Below are 22,000 nucleotides of genomic sequence, written 5' to 3'. Positions count from 1 at the left end.
GAATGCAAACAACCCTGCTGTCATGACTGGATTACCTACATGGTTATTTTCCAAAACCCCACCAAGTGCATAAATCCTAATGGTTAAATAAACTGCACACGCTGGCAGTTTTTCTTGCCTTTCCCTGAGCAAATGCCAGGTGTCATTTCTGAATCTGCACGTCATTGTGATGCTGCAGTTCCCTTGCTAGACACCAGATGGCATTTTTAGGACCGTGTTATAATTGCTGTCATAACCGTGGAGCTCCTTCTCATAATGCTGTTAGTTGAATTTTGTAAAGTGCCACATATAGGCAATTTCATATTATAGTGATCAAATAAAATTTGTAACAGGGGAAATGTCTTAATTTAAACCATAATAACAATTTTTACATATAGTACAGCAATTGGCACTTGATTCATTCAGTCATAAGTCTCCCCAGATGTAATATTAATATTATCAATAATAATAAAGCTGTTTTTCTAAAACGCTTTTTAGCTATAGCTCTCAAAATGTCTTATAAAGGAAAGTGAATATCATTATTGCATTTTGCCAGTGGGGAAACTGAGGGAGAGAGGTGACATAACTTGCCTGCTCTTACACAGAAGGTTAACGGCAGAGCCAAGGATAGAGGCCAAGTCTTTCAACTAGGCCAGTGCTTTATCCACAAGACCCTGCTGCTTCTTCTGTTGCAGAAGAGAGAGAATTCTAGTCTACAGTATACCTTCCCCATATGAGTAATGCTGTTGAACAAAAATTTCTCACGTGGCTAAGATGTAAAAATTGTTCACAAATATTTGTTCATATTTTTAAACAGCAATGTGAATGTGTAGGCACTCCCAATGTGTGTGTGTTCCATGAATATTCTAGCGGATGAGTTTATTGGCAGGAATGTATGCTGAAACAGCCAGTTTTAATCTATCATTGCAGACTATCCATGGAAAGCAAATTTTGAATGCATAATCATGAGTATTTGCTCTTTAGATTTACACATCTCCAATCAGGAAACAAAATAAAAAACCCACATGCCCCATATATCCACTCAAAACAACTTTTATTTGAAATATTAAATGCTCAAAGTGACATGCTCATGAATGAATACAGATCAAGAATTATTCAGAGATTTGTTGGTAGATAATTTCAAAATAATTGTTATATTTTGAAAATTGCTATCTGTTTGTAGGCAATTTTTGTAAAGAGAAAAAGAGACAAAATTCAGGAATGAAGTGTCTTGTTACAGATTATTCTGTCAGCTCTACTAATGGAGAAAAAAATTCAGTTGTCTGTAATTAATCCTACAGAGACAAAGTGTGGGTGTCTCTCTCACCAATAGAAGTTGGTCCAATAAAAGATATTAAATATCCTGAGACCAACACTGCTACAATTATGCTGCATATAACAATATAATTAATCTTTTTTATTATCTGATTGACTCACCAATCTGTAGTGTTATGCACATCAGACTTCCTCAGCTAAGTGTGGGTATTTCCACAAATCATTTGTAATACATGGACAGCATTCCAAGTCTGACTGGCTTAGATCATGGCTTCTCAAAGCTGAAGGACATTATTACCACTATCCTTTATACTTATTTGGGAAAGGGGGATCCATAACTTTTTTTTCTCTCTCTGTAACTAGAAGTCACAGTATGAAAGAGCTTGAGAATCACACTAGCTTAATAGTTTTCTATCTCAGTAAATACTCTATAAAAACCCTTGTGTTCATCCAGCTTATTCACGGCTGCTTTTGTCAAGCTATGGTACATCATTATTTATCCCAATGCTTTTAGAAGTCAGTCTCATTATCATAATCTTATTCAAGAGCTGCTAGCTTTCTCCTTTTTATGTACTAAATAATTTGTGTAATTTAGTGCTTTTGTTGCTTCCAGCACACAGCAATAATAATAAAAGAACAATATAAATAAATTATAACCTCGCTCATGCTCATATGTGACCCTAGAAAAGTCCTCAATAGGTACTTGCTGAAATTTGATGAATGGACCTAGTAAAAATCCTTACTTCTAGTTGTTGAAAACTGATTTGTAGCTAAGGTGATGTCATCAGAGGTTCATATTTTCACAGCTACTGTATGATATCATAACAGTGAAATATGACTTTTTTTAAAAAAGTATGAGGGAATAATCAAACATTTACAGCTTTATAATCAATGGGAATGCAATATAAAAATTATCTGAAGTTGTGTGCATGATGATGGACTGAGTTACCGATGTCACAATTCTAGTTACCGCTAATGTCACTACTCCTCAGCTGTTTTCAAATCTAATGGTTAGGTTAAAAATATCTGAAAGATTCTCTCGTGTTGTTTTTTGTTCTGTTTTTCCGAAATGTCTTTATCTAACAAATGGCATCTTCCAGATAAGAAAATGCCATCCAGTCCAGAAGGACTTTTACGTATTTTTTAAGCACTTTTGTCATGTTAAAATCTTGATGCACTTCCAGATGCACTGCAACAGAGGAGAATTGTGAATACCCATTCATCTAAGAGTTCCAATGACATTAGAGGCCACCCAAGCTTTGCTCTCATATCTATGATGTCACAAGAAGCCTCTGTTACATTATTGTAGCCTTTCTGTTCACTCACCTGAGTAGCATTATGTATCTATCACACATGTATCCTTCCCAGCATATATACATATATTGTCATATTTGTCTGCATGATTGGGAAGATGATTCTTTTTTAATTTTCAAAGAGGTACTGCACATGTGCTATAAGTAAATTGTGTGATAATCTATGCAAATTGTGTGCACAGAAGCCTTTGCCTTTGGGGAATGTAAATTACTCAGAACATTTTTCAATTTGTTTGTTTTTAAATAAATAGACTTTTCACATAAATAGACTCAGGCCAATTTCTTGTCCTATTTATTTACACTCTGCTCCCCTTTTGTTTTTTCTTGTACGTATCTCAGTGCTTACTAATAAGGTTGCCTCTAGAGCAGGAGGAAGAGGAATGAATGATGAGAAAAATCAGCCTAACATTCATTTTGGTGTGTTTATATGCATTTTGTAAGTGACATCTCTACTTACATAATGGTGTATAACACATTCACAAGTCAAAGCCATTATCGTGATCTGACAGTCTTTGTATTCACTTCATACTAACCTTGCTTTCTTCTGGTACATTGGTACTTTGAGATATTTATAATGCTAGATTTACTAAAAAACGGAGTTGGATGAATAATTTTCTTTATGTGACGCAAGAATTAAATACTACCCATACAATATATTTACTACACTGCATTTTTTCTGTTTAGCGTTCTCCAGTGATGTAATTTTTGTATTAATAAAATTATACCAGTACTCTTTAAGTACCCTTTCAGAGAAATATTTTCATGTAAATTGTCTGATTTTGTTTTAAGTGAAGGAGAAAACCTGGTAGAGGTTGTCTCTTTAAATCAGATCTGCAGTGTTGATGGACCCTCTAGCAGGCATGGTAAGAACCATTTGCACCTCTGCAGCAGGGAGCTTGACCATATAGGCTCACACATTCAATCAAAACATTTTCCCTTTTAATATGCGCTCTATCAATCCTATTCCCATGGTTACCGCTCCTGCTTCTTTGGTTGCTTCTAGTCTGTTGGAAAAGGGAGGCAGCATACATTTCTTGTACAGGAGTTTAAAACATACTGAAAGAAACCCTGTTGTGATTTGCATTTTAAATTTTTCTTTTTTCCTCTCATTGTACAGAATGCTGTAGCAGTAGCTTCAGTTCATTTGCCACAGTCTGTCTTCTCTCGGTCTTCAGCCTTGCAATCTGTTGATAACTCCACTTGCAAGCTACAGTTTATTGTCTTTCGGAATGGAAAACTCTTTCCTAGCACGGGAAACTCATCAAATCTTGCAGATGACGGGAAACGTAGGATGGTTACCACACCAGCTGTCTTTGCTAAAATAGGTGAGGAGTGTTATTCATTATTTCTTTTAATCTGAAAGCTACGGTATACTTGATTGTGTACAGAGTGGAGCAGCAGAGTATACAGTATGCTGAGAAGCTGGGGTCTCTCTGTTTCTTAACACAAGTGTTTGGATTTATTCACATGTATATAGTTTTATTCAAATTAACTTGTCCACAAGAGAAGTGTAATTATTGTAGGAACAGAAGGAAAATTAGGTTTTACAATTTTTTTATGTTGTTGTGACAGAAGCTTATATCTCAAACCAAGGTGAAATAGAAAAGAACCTTGTTTTACTCTATACAAGGAAAACTGCAATACCATCACTCTGGATTCAGATAAATATTAAGATATGGGGGTTAATGCCCTGTTGCATGTATCTTAATATTCAAAAGAATAGTTTTTGGTATGAAGGACTTAAAGCAGGTGTTGCTAAAGGCTTTTTTTCAGTGTGATGAATCTTACAGAACTGTGACTAATTATGTTAATTAGTCACCCAGGCAATTTTAATCGTTTTATTTTATTCTGAATAGTATTCGCATTTCCATTTGCTTTTAAAACAATGTTTTAAGGTAACTTTAAAAGTGCAAAATTGCCTTAACTAATAATCATACTAAGGGACAACTCTTTTTTCAGTTACATGAGTGAATATTATAACAGGTGTCTTAATTTAAGACTTACACAACAAATCCAGCTTTATTAATGATGATCAGATCAATCGGACACCTCAACAGGCTGAAATAGTCATTAAGATTAATTTAAACTGTAGTAAACTTTTCTGTATTTGCTTTTAATTCACACAGACAGGAATATGTAGCTATTGCTTGGTTTTCCATAGTTCAGTACATTTTTGAATCTGTGAATATACAGCATTCAGCAGTAAAGGATTTTCCACTCTATTTCTCTGATTCAGTTTGTTGCTTTTGCAGATGGATGCAGTTTCGGAAACCTCACCACGCCTCTTACTATAGGTTTGAGACACTTTGCACGGGGTATAGATCCCATTGCAGCCTTTTGGGATTTTGACCTTCTAGATGGGCATGGAGGCTGGTGTGGAGAAGGGTGCCACATAATTAGCTCTGTAGGCAATATTACCACCATTCAGAGTACACACTTCAGTAACTTTGCAGTGCTAATGGTGAGTATATGACTTAGCAAGTATATCTACAAATATATATCTATATATACATAGATGTATTCCTCTTGTATGTACATGTACCATCCTTGCTTGCCAGTAACTGAGGTTTCATTTCTCATAATGTTTTATACAATACAACCTTAAAGAAAAGTAAATTATTTAACTGCTAATAAGTGAATAAACCTGGTGGTCGTCTCAGCCTAATATCTAGAGAGAGGCCCAATAGTAAATGACATTTAAGTCAGTCTTGTCAGATGAAAGTTCCATCAAGGAATGATCAGTATGTGAAGGTTACAAATTACAGGAGAAGGTTTTTTTAAATGTATACTCATTTGTGCTTTTACATCAATATATCTCAGAAAGCTCATCTGCTTTTGTTCCTGCCTCACACTGTGTTGATCATACTAATTAGTTTCAGGCATACCGCAATGTTGAATCATTTAATAAATGGAAATGAATAACATCTCATGCTCTTTTAAACAAGCACTTTTTTGTCCTTGCTGGTGTTTTGGGAGCTTTAGTTTGTATACTGATGATAATATTCTTTTTGCTAAATTGCTGTTCATGAAGAAAGATATTTCTGTGCAATGCTAATACATCAGGCTGCTTTGGTCTGTTCTCAGTCACACTTGCAGTTCACACTGCAGTTATTTAACTACCATGCTTAACAAAAAGTTACCTTAATGAAAGAAAAGGCACATGTATGTGATAATAAATGGCTTCTTGGTTGAGAAAAAGAAAAGCAAACAAAAAAATGTAAGGTTGCTGATTGAAGAACGTGTTGTTGACAATCTTTTACATCATTAAAAGGGGTCGTTGCCAGTTGTAAATAGATTAATCACTTGTATTTACCTAATATTGAATTTTTCCTGAATGCTGGTGCATTTGTACATGTTTGGTACTGCTTGTGAATGTTTATGATAGGTTTATAGTTGAGTAAATAATGCATTGTGTGTATTTGTAAAGGACAGCAAACATAGACGACAGGAATTGAGAAGACCTGTGCAGAGAATACCAATCTGCTGCTGTCAGATGGAGCATAGATGGCAGCCAATCATTGCATGAAGCTGTGACAATGAGTAGTTAAATGCAGAATTATCATCTACTTTATAAAAACTGATTTCCCTCAGAGTTATTTGATCATTTTTTCACACATATTTGAATGGCTCAGTATTTAGCATCCTGTTGCTGAAGATCAGATGGTGTCAAACATGTCTCACCCTTTTATAGCTCATATGGACTTATTTTTTCTGGACATTTGTGGTTTTTTCTAAATAGGAAACATAATTTTGCTCTGAAGAGGTTTTTCTAAATTTTTTAAAGAAAACACCTGTTGACTTTGCAGGTACCACACCCAAAATGGCTGTCTCTTTCTAGAACTGTTTCAGTTCAAATTATCATACTTAAAGTTTGCTTAGTTAATAATTAGCTACTAATCATTTACTCACAAACAACTCATTTGCTTGTTTTGTTTACAAAAATCATATATTAATTTAAAGATTGACTAATTTATTTTTATTTTAGACATTTGTATCAAATTTATTCCATGTTTATATCATTTGGTAAATTGTAACATGGTGGGTTTTCTAGGACTTTTTATGTTTAATCTGTTACTTTGATTTAGGCTTTTTTATTTTGTTTCATTATTCCATCTTTTCTTTTCCTATATGTGGATCTCCTTTTTGATCTGAAGCAAAACATCATCAAAATAAAATCTTTCACATCCTACTTTGCCTTAGTAGTTGGTACAGCTCTAAATAATGTAATATGGCACCTGTCCTGTGTTTCTCAATCACTGTTAAGAAAAGAAATAATGTTTTTTGCAGTGTTTATCCAGACATGCCTTCCAAGATCTTCTGGAAGAAACAATGGAAAACTTTAGCAACATAATTAAGTGCATTAGTAGTTGTAAATGTTAGTGTCTTATTTGTTAATGTGGCATTTGGGGGCATAAAATGAGATATTTGTTGAGTTTGATTTAGATTAAGAGTTTCTAGGTGTTTTGTTGCTCATATCAGAATAGCGAAGCATTATTCTAATGATCTACTAAGTTATAGTAATAAAATACATAGCTTCATCTAACCAGATCAGCTGAGTACCTAATGTATTTTACCTAACAGTAAATTAAAAATAGGTAGCATGTGACTCAGTAGAATGGGATGCCATGTACTGGTATAGGATTTAAAAAAAAAAAAAACAACTGTACAATCCAATAATAAAGCACTATTATGGTGTGGGCCAATATCAGTGAATTGAAGTAATACAGCTAAACTGAAGTGAAGCAATAAAGTTACAGTGATCCTGAAGGTTTGCATTGCTATCAGGATAATGTATACCCTGCTGTGGAACAAGATGAAGTAAATGCCTAAATTAATCCAGCTGTGCATTGTACTGCTAGCACAGCACACGTTCAGATTCATCATAGCTATTATGTATTTGACAGGGAGACTTTTTGGAATATTAAAAGAGGACTTTTGAGTTATTTCTCTAGAGTTGCTGCCGTCTATAACCACAAAGTATTAAAATCTAGCTTTAGTGGAGGCCTTCTTCAGAAAAATTGGTTAATATGATTTTCGTTTAGTAAATATAATTTGAGATTTTTCTCCATAATAATTAATAGCTACAACTAATATGTTTATGTAGGTATTTATGTTTAGCTATTTTTCTCTCCGTGATGTTGTTCAAATGATATAAATTTGAAAGTTTCAGTGCTTTGAATTGGGAGTGAGATACAAGTGGGTAAAATGTACCCTCTCCTCACACTGTTTTGCTTGGGCAAGAGGCTAGAAGTGAAAGCATAACATCAAGATTTTTGCATACCGTTATTTTCCCTTGATCAGTTGCTGAAGAGTGTGGTCTAGTGGTTAGAACTGAAGACTGTGAGTATCCTTGAATTTTATTCCTGTGTCGGCCATTGATTTGCTGCATGAGTTTGGTTAAGTCACCTTAACTTCTCCCTTCCTCAGTTTATCTGTGTATAAAGGTGGTATAGTAATACTTAGTTTCTCACTGAGATGTTGTGAGGCTTTATTATTTACTCTATGCAAAGCACTTTTAGATCTTCAGATAAAGATAAAGCAAACTGTTCTGATTTATTGTAGCATTATAAATGTATATATTCTAAAGCCTTAGTATACCTAATTACTAAAAAGTTTGTTTTGTAACAAGCAGAAGCTTTTAGTAGATATAGACAAATATGAGTGCATCACTTATTAAATGAATGTTATATTAATATTTTAATTTCTGCAAGAACAGCATTTATTTTTTTCGAGTAGTATATTTTCCTGCAATCATAGCACATAGCTCAGAGACTGTAACTCTTAATGAGATAAAGTGAGAACTTCTCAAATCTGTGATTAAATCTTTGTCATATATTTTCCTTTGTTTTTCTTTATTTCTTTTTTTCTTAGAACACAGTCACAATTTAATAGGGATGAATGTTATTGTAATTGTGTACAATGCATTCCTTTCCCTATCAGATTGGTTTTGTCCATAATAATTTCCACACATTTAGTAAATAAACAGAAGTGACTATTTGCCTAAACAGTATGCTTCTAAATGAAGAAAAAAATGATTAATAAATGCTGTTAGGATTCCTTCTTCTTTTTAATGAATTTTTGCCAAACAAATGAGAAGTCTGAAATTATCGTTTCCTATATTTTATCACAGTAAAACAGGACTTACTGTATCACTCTAGTTTTTAAAAATAATTTAAATGATTGCTAATTTTCTTGGTATGAATGTCAATAATTCTCCTTTGATCAGGAGAGTGGCGTAGTCAGGGACATCTATTTGGTACCTGATAACTAGGGATGGCCAGGCCAATTTCATTACAATAGAACCAATCTGAATCTTTGTTCAACATAAACCTTGGAACAAACGTGAACTCTCTTTTGGGGGAAACTGGCAGAGTTTTCCACACACCCTTTGCCTGTCCTGATTCTGGCCAGGATGAGAAGAACATAAGAACAGCCATACTGGGTCAGATCAATTGTCTATCTAGCCCAGTATCGTTTCTTCTGACAGTGGCCAATGCCAGATGCTTCAGAGGGAACCAAGAGAACAGATAATCAAGTGATCCAGCCCCTGTTGCCCATTCCCAGCATCTGGCAAACAGAGACTAGGGACACTTCATAGCATGGTTTGGCATTCCTGCCCACCCTGGCTAATAGACATTGATGGACCTATCCTCCATGAATGTATCTTGCTCTTTTTTGAACTCTGTTAGAGTCTTGGCCTTCACAACATCCTCTGGCAAAGAGTTCCACAGGTTGACTGTGCGTTGTGTGAAGAAATACTTCCTTTTGTTTATTTTAAACCTGCTGCCTACTAATTTCATTTGGTGACCTTTAGTTCTTGTGTTATGAGAAGAAGTAAATAACACTTCTTTATTTACTTTCTCCACACCAGTCATGATGTTATAGACCTCTATCATATCTCCCTTAGTCATCTCTTTTCCTAGCTGAAAAGTCCCAGTCTTATTAATCTTTCCTCATATGGCAGCCATTCCATAATCATTTTTGTTGCCCTTTTCTGTACCTTTTCCAATTCCAACATATCTTTTTTAAGATGGGACAACCAGATCTGCACGCAGTATTCAAGATGTGGGCATACCATGGATTTATATAGAGACAATATGATATTTCTGTCTTATTATCTATCCCTTTCCTAATGTTTCCTAACATTCTGTTAGCTTCTTTGACTGCCACTGCACAGTGAGTGGATGTTTTCAGAGAACTATTCACAATGAGTCCAAGATCTCTTTCTTGAGTGGTAACAGCTAATTCAGACGTCATCTATTTATATGTATAGTTAGGGTTATGTTTTCCAATTTGCATTACTTTGCATTTATCAACATTGAATTTCATTTGCCAGAAGTGTCATAATATTATAAGGGAGGCTACTCTCACAGTATTTTCATCTTGAGTGGAAGCAGGAAGTGCCAGAAATTTCATGAAGCCTATTCATGTGATCCAGTTTTGTGAACAAATAAAGTTCAGATTGTAAAAATAAGGGTCAATCAAAGTTCTAGAACTTGAGATTCTTCTCCAGACTCATCTGAATCTCTGAATCTTTTGAGATTAACTCGTGACTGTAGTGATTATTTTAGGGATGTTATTTAGAAGGATAATGTAATAGGCTGTATCAGACTTTTCTTCAGAGAAAAGCTTTCTAGTTTGAAATGGAAGGCAACGGGAGCTGTTGGGTGCTCTGCATTGTTGAAAATCAGACTCCTTTTAAGAGGGAATTAGAAGTGGGATTTCCAAAAGTTCATAAGTGACTTAGGAGTACAAGTCCTATTGACTTAAAATTGCACTTGTGCTCCTATGTCACTTAGCTATTTAAAAAAATCCCATCCTTACAAGGATAATTTCAGGCACTTATTTTTTAAAAGCTTAAGCCAATTATATTTATATATTTTTCTTCAATCATAGTACTTTATCTGACTTTGAATCCTACAAAAAATAAATTCAGAAATTACCAATATAAATACCAGAATTACAAAAACTTATCTCTTCTAAAGTGCACAATCTTGTTTGTTAATTCCATGTATTTTAGTGAATGAGCACAGACAGTGTTGTGCCTACCTGGTTTCTAGAGCAAAATAACTTCTCCCCCTCCTTTCTCAGTGTTTGCTGTTGGATACCTCTGGACTATCGTTATATAATTTATCAACACTTCTTTATACTTTTATATCACCCACGAAGCCATCTTTACAGATTTATCTGCTTTAGACAATTTATTTTTGTTTGGGTTCCAAAGGGAAAGTGGTGAAAATCCTGTTTCTGCTGAAACTTTTTTTAAAAAATTCCTGTAGTGGGATGAATTAGATGCTGTAATAAGTCTTTTCCATCTCTAGTTGCTATGGGCCTAATTGTCTACTGCCTTCCATATGGGGCAGCCATTTATACCTGTGATAAGTGAGCTTGACACCTTTACTATTAGAGGGAGTGAATGGAGATTTCTGATTATGGCAGCATTTTACAGGCTGTATCATTCTAGATGATGGTTTCTTTAGAATGTCAATATGCTCCACTGCATATCCTTTTTTCCCTTAGATATTTCCTGCCAGTTTTTAATATGATCGTTCTTTGAATCCGCTCCAGGAAATAAAATCAAAACAGCCTTGTTTCAATGTAATGTACAATTATACTACTCTGCATAAGGCATGAAAAAAAATTAACTTTATCGTCTCATGCTGTCTCTCCCAGAAGATTACTCAGGGATGGTTGACAGATCAATAAGCTTTAATTATCATTAAAAAGCAGACAAGATATATTTATCATTTATCTGTAAAGAAATCAGTTTTCAGTGTTCAGAACTCTAAAAAAGGCTCCATGTCTAGTTGGCAGCCGGTGTCAAGTGGAGTGCCCCAGGGGTCGGTCCTGGGGCCCGTTTTGTTCAATATCTTCATAAATGATCTGGAGGATGGTGTGGATTGCACTCTCAGCAAATTTGCGGATGATACTAAACTGGGAGGAGTGGTAGATACGCTGGAGGGGAGGGATAGGATACAGAAGGACCTAGACAAATTGGAGGATTGGGCCAAAAGAAATCTAATGAGGTTCAATAAGGATAAATGCAGGGTCCTGCACTTAGGATGGAAGAATCCAATGCATCACTACAGACTAGGGACCGAATGGCTCGGCAGCAGTTCTGCGGAAAAGGACCTAGGGGTGACAGTGGACGAGAAGCTGGATATGAGTCAGCAGTGTGCCCTTGTTGCCAAGAAGGCCAATGGCATTTTGGGATGTATAAGTAGGGGCATAGCGAGCAGATCGAGGGACGTGATCGTTCCCCTCTATTCGACACTGGTGAGGCCTCATCTGGAGTACTGTGTCCAGTTTTGGGCCCCACACTACAGGAAGGATGTGGATAAATTGGAAAGAGTACAGCGAAGGGCAACAAAAATGATTAGGGGTCTAGAGCACATGACTTATGAGGAGAGGCTGAGGGAGCTGGGATTGTTTAGTCTGCAGAAGAGAAGAATGAGGGGGGATTTGATAGCTGCTTTCAACTACCTGAAAGGGGGTTTCAAAGAGGATGGCTCTAGACTGTTCTCAATGGTAGCAGATGACAGAACGAGGAGTAATGGTCTCAAGTTGCAATGGGGGAGGTTTAGATTGGATATTAGGAAAAACTTTTTCACTAAGAGGGTGGTGAAACACTGGAATGCGTTACCTAGGGAGGTGGTAGAATCTCCTTCCTTAGAGGTTTTTAAGGTCAGGCTTGACAAAGCCCTGGCTGGGATGATTTAACTGGGACTTGGTCCTGCTTTGAGCAGGGGGTTGGACTAGATGACCTTCTGGGGTCCCTTCCAACCCTGATATTCTATGATTCTATGATTCTATGATATTCTACAGAGGTAATTATTATTACGCTATTTTTCTTTGGAATTTCACTCTTTAGCAGACTGGTGTACAAGACCAGAAAAGAGAGAGATTAAACTTGGAACTAGGTTTAAAAGACTGATTGTTCATGACTCTTCTGGGGACAAAAATAGCCATATTCCTGCAAGAAATATGGCATTTGCTTTCATGTAAACACTCAAGTGTGAAAGGATTGGTAGAATCCTGCATCTACACTATTACACATGATTAAAGACTAGCTCTTTAATATGTGAAATGATGCCATGTCAGTTAAATCCTTTTAAGTTTGGTATACTATATATATCTCAATGCAGTACATTGACAGTTTTTTTTATTCCTGTTTTCAACTCTGTTAGCTTTTTATAATTTGTTTTTCAATAATAGGTTACAGAAATGTCAGAAAAGTGCTTTCTTCTCTTGTTACTTGTTTAAATAATTGTATTACTATTATTATATCAGGTATGGTAGCTATTGTATACATTTCTGGAAATGTAAAGCGCCTCAAAACAAAATTCTGACCATGGTTTTGGAATTTATTTACCATAAATGTGACTACATTATTGAGAGCTAGAAGCTGATACTATTTTATCTTTTTCAGCAAAGCATTCTAATTTTATTATATGTATATTATAGTAGTAGCATAGAGGTCTGTCACACACCCAAGTGCCACTTTGCTAGGCACTGTATGTTTGTAGTGAATGATAGTCCCTGCTTGAAAGAGCTTACAATCTAAAAGATAAGCCATAACAGGTGGATGATACAAATAAGTGTGTTGGAGAACAGGATGTTATTGCTGTTGTTATTTTATTATTATTTTGAATTAGATATATTTTTGTAGTACTAGGAGCCCCAGTCAACAAAAAACAAAACACAGAACAAAAAAACTGTCCCTGCCCCAGAGAGCTTACAGTCTAAGTATAAAACAAGAAGAAACCAACAGAAAGACAGGGGAGTACAAGAAAACAATGTAACAATATTGGTTAACATGCTAGTCTATGGTCTCAGCACACCAGCCCCTAGCTCTGATCAAGATTTTGTAGGCCTCACAGCAAAGGAGAGTTTTAAGGATAGTTTTAAAGGAGAATAATGACTTAGTATTAAGTATGTTCTAGCACAAACTAACTGTGTGCACAATTCTTAGCCAATCACATTTTTTTAAAATTCTTTCAATATTAAGAATTAATTTTAAAGTAACAAGTTCACTATAAATGGGATTTATATTTTAAATAAGTATAAAGGATAGGCCTCTACACCTAGAAAACTGCCAGGCCAAACGCAGGAGCCTCCCCCATGGAGGAATTCTTCCATTGACCTAGCGGTGTTCACACTTGGACTTATGTTGGCTAACTGCATCGCTCTGAAGGAGTGTGTGTGTGAATTTTTCACATTTCTGAGTGTGGTAGCTAGGTTGATCTAAGTTTTAGGTGTAAACCAAGCCAAGGTATGATTAGAGTTCCACTTACTTAGAGTCATCAGCGTTAGAGTCCTGGTTTTCTCAGCAAAGGATACCAATTACTGTCTTTCACTCAAGTCAACAAGTGGGTTGACTCTCTTTACAGAGCAAAATTAGAACCAACAAATAAAAACTTTTATGAATCTTAATACTTATAAATCCTTCTTAACTTTTAAGCTGAGGATTCATCAAGTCATAGTTTATGAAATTTTCAGAATTTTCATTTTTTCTCCTTAAGTGCTTGTTACCCCAAATATCTCCATATTCACCTTCAGGGATTTCAGTTTTTCCCATATGTCTCTACATATTGTTTTAACTGTAAAAAAATATTGTAAAATGTGCCTATTGTAGCTTTTAGGTTACTTCAATTTTCTAGTCCCTCTAGTTTTCCTGAGTGTTACCACACAGGTTTCATTTTATTAAGAGTACTGGGAAATGTTCATTTTGTTAATGAATTTCTTCCATCCTTTAACTGAGAAATATAAAAGGCTACACTTTTTAAAACTACAGATCCAGAGGTCATGCACATTTGCATATTTATATTTGCACGCATAGTTCATGCAACTGTGTTTGGAAACTGACTTCAGCAAATTGCAATATACTTTAGCTCAGGTGATGATTTGTATGCACAGTTGTAGTAGTTGCTTGCAAAAATGTAGGTGCACAAACAGATTCACATTTTAGTGAACGAGCACAGACAATGTTGAGACATCTATTGGCACATCTATTGTTTTTTCAAGTTATACCCAGAGTAGCCAGCATCACCTCCCCCTCCTCCCTTATAACAAAGCTTACATTTGCCTTTCAATCCACTTTACATGCTGATGTAGCTTCTCCTGTTATCTCCAATAGTATTATCTTAGTTGTATTTGGGATCTTATGCCAGGCATAACCAAGATGAGCATCCAACAGGTTGGTATGGGAATCTCATATGGTTGAATCCACTGAAGTATGTCCTTTGTCAGTCTTCTCACTGACGTGCTATTTCCATGAATAACTGTGGCAACACCTCCAGCTTCCCTAAAAAGAACTCTTGCACCTAGGTTTTGCCTTAGATGTAATTGTGCAGCTGCTGTTTAACTGACATCAACAGAAGCTATGCATGTGTGCATCAAAGGTGGCATTTTATGGAAAGACATTCTACTCCAATCTATTGGCCCACGTGGATTTATGTTGCTTTACAGCAGATGCAGATCAGACTCCTGAAGTATCTTAACAATGAATTCTCTCAGTTAGCTATCTTGGGTCCCTTGTCATGTTTCTGTTTCCTTAAGAAGAAATGAGTATGTTGGAAGTAAAATACTGTTCATGGTAAATAGATATTTTGTACTCACTATCATAGTAAAAGAGATGCATAAAGTTCATGGTGTCAGATAGTACAGACATTACTGATAGCCATTTGCTGTGGAATTTTGCACATTTTTCTTGTAAAAATGTAAAAATCTAGAGGGGGTTAATTGGGAATGATGGGAGTATTGCAGTGAAGTCTTAGGTTTTCACCTCTTAAAATGCTAATTTTATTTTCCTTCCTTGGCAGGATTTGAAGACAGTGCTCTCCTTTCCCCAGTACCCAGGGGAGTTCCTGCACCCTGTGGTATATGCATGTACTGCAGTCATGTTATTGTGCCTCTTTGCATCCATTATCACTTACATTGTGCATCACAGGTAAGAATTCAATATAGAAGCAAACACACATTCATGTTAAAGTGGTCAGCATTAAACTGAAGCAGTCCTTATCTATCTTTTCTTTGCACAAAGATAAAATGCTTAAATTGTTTAGTTACTGGTGGATACTAAAATTTACAGTATAATGTAATAAAACAAAGAATGGAATATGGTGCTTCATAAGTAAAAATATATAGAAAGTCAAATAATCTGTTTTGTTTATACTAAGCCAGGGGTTCTCAAACTGGGGGTTGGGACCCCTCAGGGGCTCACAAGGTTATTACGTGGGGGGTCGTGAGCTGTCAGTCTCCACCCCAAACCCCGCTTTGCCTCCAGCATTTATAGTGATGTTAAATATATAAACAAGTGTTTTTAATTTGGGGGGGGGGGGTTGCACTCAGGGGCTTGCTTTGTGAAAGGGGTCACCAGTACAATAGTTTGAGAACCACTGTACTAAGCTCTGTGAGATAAAAGGGAAATTGAACTTTGCCCTCAAAAACATTCATAATTAATCTTTCTACATGTGACAACACAAACCAAAACAAGCTCTTCTAATCAGTAACTTATGGAAATGTGTCCTTCTTGACTACATTTGGAAAAAATATCCATTCAAATATTGGTTTCATACAGAAACAAAATTTAAGGACTAGAAAACTAAAAGCCCATAAAATATTATGATGGGCTTGTTCCCAAGCTATAGATTCTCCTAAAAAGAAGCAGATGTGTGTCTAGAGATGGTCTTGTATTGTTCCTAAAATTTCTTATATTCTTTATAATTTGACACTGCAATATAAAGCTCTGTGATATAAGGCCACCTTTGATATCAAACTACTGGATGCTAGCTTCCAGTTCCACAACAGCCCCTTGGAAAGATACACTAATTGTATTAGAATCAGAGAACAACCTTGTACAAAGGGTTTGATAAATATCATCTTATCAGAAAGGTGTTTTCTTGCTTTTAAATCTGTTTGGTTTTAGAAATGTTGTGATTTCATTTACATGAATGAGATATTTAAGTGTGAGTGTGTGTGTGTTTGTGTGTGTGTACACTGTAGTTAAAAGTCATTAACTACTTAAAGAACAGGAATGTATTTTACTGTATAAGCTGATAAACATTAATTAAGAATGTATTTAATGTAATGAATTTTGATCTTCAACTTATATGTAATCCTTCAGAGTTGTCATAGTTAGACTATTGCATATTTGACATCTGGCAGAAAGCCTTTTAAATACATGTATCACTCTTCATTCTGGACCTGTTTAAAAAGCCCATTGAAGTCAGTAAAAGAAATTTTTTAAACCTCCCATTGACTTCAATGGGCTTTAAAACAGACTCGCTATGCTGCAAGTAGTTTAGTAGTCAAGAATCAGAGAGTTTGAAATCTATATGTCAAATATATTTTTTCCAAAAATATAAGAATGCATTTGCAGATTTTTACAATAAAGATGTGAATTGAAAAAATATGTTAATTTTAAACAGCACAATCCGAATCAGTAGAAAAGGATGGCACATGCTTCTCAACTTCTGTTTCCATACTGCTCTTACTTTTGCTGTCTTTGCTGGTGGAATCAATCGCATAAAATACCCAATTATATGTCAAGCTGTAAGTACCTTTGTTACCTTATTCTTATTTAAAAAAAAAAGCCCCTGAAATTATACATGTTGACTTAATACTGATGATATTCTTTCTTATCAAAGATTCTACATTTTGTCAGACATATGTACCAGAATTAGTCATCACTATGAGGATTGTGGCTAATGTGCAGCAGTGGGAATCAGGAACTCTGAATTATATTTCCATCTGTGCCCCTGAGTTGCCGTGTGAACTTGGGCAAATATATTAACTTCTCTGCCTCAGTTTCCCTATCCAAAAGCAAAATGGCGTTAATACTATTTCTCTTCTTTACAGGAGTGTTAGGGGATATGGTTTATTCATGTTTGTAATTCCCTTTGAGATCTTCGGATTAGAGGGGCAAAGTTAGAATTATTACTCTTGTGGTTGCTTACCATGAGACTATCATACTAACCTACCTGTTCCAGCTTTGTAATGTAGGCCCTTTATGCCCACTGTGTAATCACTGAATATATTTTAGCAACTTAATGTATATAACATAACGATGTCTTTTAAGTTTAGCTCAGGCTTTGGAGGCAATGCTTATACCACCCTGTCCCCAGAAAAGGGCTTGTATGATAGGGAGCCTCACTGAGCTTCCCGGTATGCAAGCATGGGTGTTGTGCAGGCTGCACGACCCCCACCTCCTCCTGTGAAACCTCTTATATGGAGAGGTACATCCCTGGACTCTCACAGAGGGAGCAGTCTCTGTGCTCTCCTGGATACAGGGAATGAGATTGTGATTGGTCCTTTGGCAGTAGAGGAAGGGAAGAAGGCTGCTTCAGTTCTCCCCTCTCAGTAAAACCTCACAAGGACCAGTTAAAAATCCAGCTTTGTATTTCTAATATTTTTTTCTGGAATTCTTTAGAACAGATGCCCCTGTTCTCATGAATGATATTGTTGCTGACCTTTGCTAAAGAATTTCATGAAGCAAAAATATCTGTGAATGCAACACTCAGCTTTTATCTAATGGTATTAGCATTGAGACCTCTAATATGAGATGTGTATTCTCCTTTACTTAAACAGGCTATAGTCTTGAAACCCAGACCATTGAAAACAAATGTGTGGCTGATCTATTTCCATTACTCGTGATGGAACTGAGTCTGCACAGTCTAGCCACAGTACTAATATATTAGAAGTTCTGTTCTCACATTTAATTCAAAAGTGAGCAGAGCTTTGTGGGGTTTTAGCAGACAAGAGGATAAAAAAACATCACCAGTAATAAATCTTACTTGAGAATAGTGACCCAACTTGTCTGCTTGCCTTTTTTTAGCTAATTTATAAATTATTCTTTGCCTACTCTTTTAATTAAAAAAATATTTCTTCATTCATGCATTATAATATTTCTGATACTAACAAGGAGAATCAAAAAGTGTTGCAATTGTTCTTCTAAGCACTCATGATTGCTCAGCAGGCTTACTAAAAATAGCAGCATGTCAACTGCCCCTCTGTATTTCCTGATAGAATTTATTTCTAAAGTAAAATTTTAATTGAGATGCAATCTCTCATTTAGAATAGTGACCCAGGGAAGGAATAAACAGCAAGTTACACATCTTACTTTGAATTATTCCTGTCTGAGGAAAGCAAATAAGACACAAAATTCTCCCATTTTTATAATGGATTCAATGACACTGCGTGATTGTAAATAAAGGCAGTATTTGGCCCATAGTTAATACAGTTAGTGCTTAATGTATTATGAAGTTCTTAAATATAATCCAACTAAAAATGGTGGTAAAATATTTAGGATCTGTGTAATATACCAATGAGGATTTGCAAGGCTGTTCTGCTGAAGTAATACTTTCTACTTACATAATACTTTCATTGGAAGATGTCAGAGCCCTTTATGAACATAAATAACATCAAAACACTCAAGTGAGTTTGTTACTACTATATCCATTGCACAGGTGGATAAACCAAGGTACAGAGAGGTTAAGTGAAAGTCACATTACAAGGCCACAAGGAGAACCCAGGAATCCTGATTCTGGTTCTCTTGTTCTAACCACAAGACAACAGTTCCATGCTAGAATTCTCCTGTTCTTCACAACTTGAAATTCTAACACTGTTTGAAACATGTCCTTTACATTTTATACAATTAGATTTTTTTAATATGAGTACAGAAATTTATATAATACAGCTCCCATAACCAATTTTAGGAATTCTGTTTCTAATTTTCTGTAACCTGTTCTGAAAGTTGAACATTTACATTTGTATGACTTTCAACAAACAGCACCTATAAATATTATAAGTTTCTCTAGTGCAATAAACACTAAGTTGTAAAATATGCCTTACATGACATTATTTTATACGACATTTTTGTCTATTTCATTATTCTGAGATAAATCTCTCTTAATATCTAGCCAGTTGCATGGTAATTAATCTCTAAGTTCTCGCAAATCTAAACATTTAAATTTTTTTTTATCTGTAGTTTGAAAGTTTATAGGACAGCCATGGCCATGTAATTACATGGTCACAAACGACCATCTGTTGTTACAATTTTTGCTTGGTTATTTACCTTGCAGATTGCACACTAAAAATGATAATAAAAATAGATTTTGTTAAATGAGTTATTAATAATTCTGTTATGAGTAATACATAACATGAGTGCAGGAGACTGGACTAAATGACCTCTTGAGGTCCCTTCCAGTCCTATGATTCTATGATAAGCTACAGGAATTTTTTAATAAAATGCAGTGCATATGGTAGTTATTTCCTTTCAAGATATTAGGCCAAATCCTGAGTCATTGTAAAGCATAGTCACACTGTGCAGCTAGAGAAATCTAAACAGATCCTGAGACCCCACACACACATGCCCCCAAGGCACCTGCATTAGGGTTACTCACCCACATAAGACCATGCCCGTCTATGGACAGTGTCAGCACTGTACTCCACCAGCAGGAGAGATGGAATGGACTGAACGACCCATGAAGAAGATATTTTAGCTGATACCAAAGGCTGAACATACGGTCCATTCGCAGCCATTGTTTCACCACCACCACCCTTCCTAACCTCCTTGCCTGCCAACATACACATGTAAAAAAGTCATACAGAGCCCTCAGTCCTGATACCTGTCTCCTCTTCTGACAGCTCTCTGGGTATTATTTCTGCAGCAGCATTGACGTAACCTGTAAGAGGCCAGTGCTGGAAAGAAGGGGGACCTGCATATGTCTTCTCAGGGTGTCTGGGAGCTCATTTATACGATGGTACCCAATAACCGCTCAAGCAGCTCCACACAAGGCCCTGTGAAGTGGGTGCACACAATGAGTACAGCCATCGTCAAGATCAGTCAGTCCAGGGCAGAACCTGTTTAAATAGCCATATTTGGCACAGGTGTCCCTCAGGACTGTGTAAGCATGAATGAGGATTGGCTGATCCTTTTTTTAAATTCTTGCAAGCACAACTGGACCTGGGCAGAAAGAAAAGAACACTGGTACAGAACTATCTGATCATCTTTCCGATAGGATGTATCTGAAGAGGATGTCACCATAACATTGCTTGTTAATCACACATTTTGTAAAGATGGCTGTTTCAAATGATTTATCTCAAAGAAGCATTAAAACAAGTTAACATATATTCCATCGGGGATACAGTTACAGTACCTTCAGTGTCTCTCCCTGCTTTACAAATGCAACATAAATGCAGCCCAGGAACAAAGGAAAGGACAGAGGGAAGTCTGCATTGTTGTTTTATAGTGCAATGCTTGGTGGAAAATTCCAAATGCAGCCTTTTCTGATGGAATAAACCTGGAGTCACTGCTCTGAGTGTTGTGGAGTGAATCTTCTCCTGGCTTTCTCACCACACTCAGCTTCACACCCCGTGAAGCACATGACAAAACCTCATTACAACTCTTTCACCTAAGTGAAATAATAAAGTGAATTTCCTTAAGGCTCTACCTCATTAGCAGGTGTCTTTGCAGAATATTTGAGTTTAACCATTGCTCTACCCCAGAATTAAGTGTCTCACAATGATCCCAGTTTAGGAGAAAGAATTAATGGTATGAACAAGGGCTGTTTTCTGCACTAGGCCACTAATTCATCTTATTATATCCTTGAATGTCAAGTAGTTGAACTAAAGAAAACCAATTACTTCCCTCTGTGGTACAATATTTATTTGAATCTGAAATCCAAACATCTAAAAATTCCATTCAGACATGAAAATCCCATTCAAATCGTTTACCTCATTTTGCTACCTATTAAATGCTCATTATTTGTCATTTGTAAAGAGAGGACGGATGGTCCACTGATTTAGAGTGCTGTCCTGGGACTTGGGAGATCTGAATTCAGCACTCTAATCTACCCCAGTCTTGCTGTGTGATCTTGAGCACATCTCTCTGACTCTGATCCACAAATGGACTTAAGCATTGCAATATTATGCATAACTTTTAAGTACCTAGAAAATCATAGGAACAAGACTGCAAGCCACAAAGCCTGAGTTTGGCACCTAGATTTCCTATACAGTGAGTGGGGAGAGACAGGCAGGCAATCCACTCATTGTATAAGGAACCTAGGTGCCTAACTCAGGCTTTGTGGGTCACAGTCTTGTTCCTAAAATAGCCAGTGAGAGATGCGGATCATCAGATGAGATGGGTGTGTCCTAAACCCTACCCTCCTCTCAGAGATGTGTGCCTAAGTCTAGGCAGCAGGGAAGCACCTATATCTGCCAGTGATCTGTTTCTCAGGGGCGTGTCCTAGGCTATAGAGAAGGGGTCGGCAACCTTTCAGAAGTGATGTGCCAAGTCTTCATTTATTCACTCTAATTTAAGGTTTCACATGCCAGTAATACATTTAAATGTTTTTAGAAGGTCTCTTTCTATAAGTCTATAATATATAACTAAACTATTGGTGTACATAAAGTAAATAAGTTTTTTAAAATGG

At 36.1% G+C, this 22,000-nt stretch overlaps 1 protein-coding gene across 1 annotated transcript in view; it reads left to right on the top strand.

The window, feature by feature from the left end:
* The window catches only part of ADGRA1 (adhesion G protein-coupled receptor A1), a 474,014-nt gene that overhangs the window by 399,136 nt on the left and 52,878 nt on the right, over window positions 1–22,000 (top strand). Inside the window, exons 13-16 of the mRNA XM_038411116.2 lie at window positions 3,685–3,892; window positions 4,820–5,028; window positions 15,389–15,516; window positions 16,997–17,120. Of these exons, the coding sequence (XP_038267044.1) occupies window positions 3,685–3,892; window positions 4,820–5,028; window positions 15,389–15,516; window positions 16,997–17,120 (669 nt within the window). The remainder of the gene's footprint in view (window positions 1–3,684; window positions 3,893–4,819; window positions 5,029–15,388; window positions 15,517–16,996; window positions 17,121–22,000) is intronic.

The sequence above is a fragment of the Dermochelys coriacea genome, chromosome 7, assembly GCF_009764565.3.
Source record: "Dermochelys coriacea isolate rDerCor1 chromosome 7, rDerCor1.pri.v4, whole genome shotgun sequence".
NCBI lineage: Eukaryota > Metazoa > Chordata > Testudines > Dermochelyidae > Dermochelys > Dermochelys coriacea.
The sequence above is the reverse complement of the archived record's forward strand: the minus strand, read 5'-3'. Positions and strand labels throughout refer to the sequence as shown.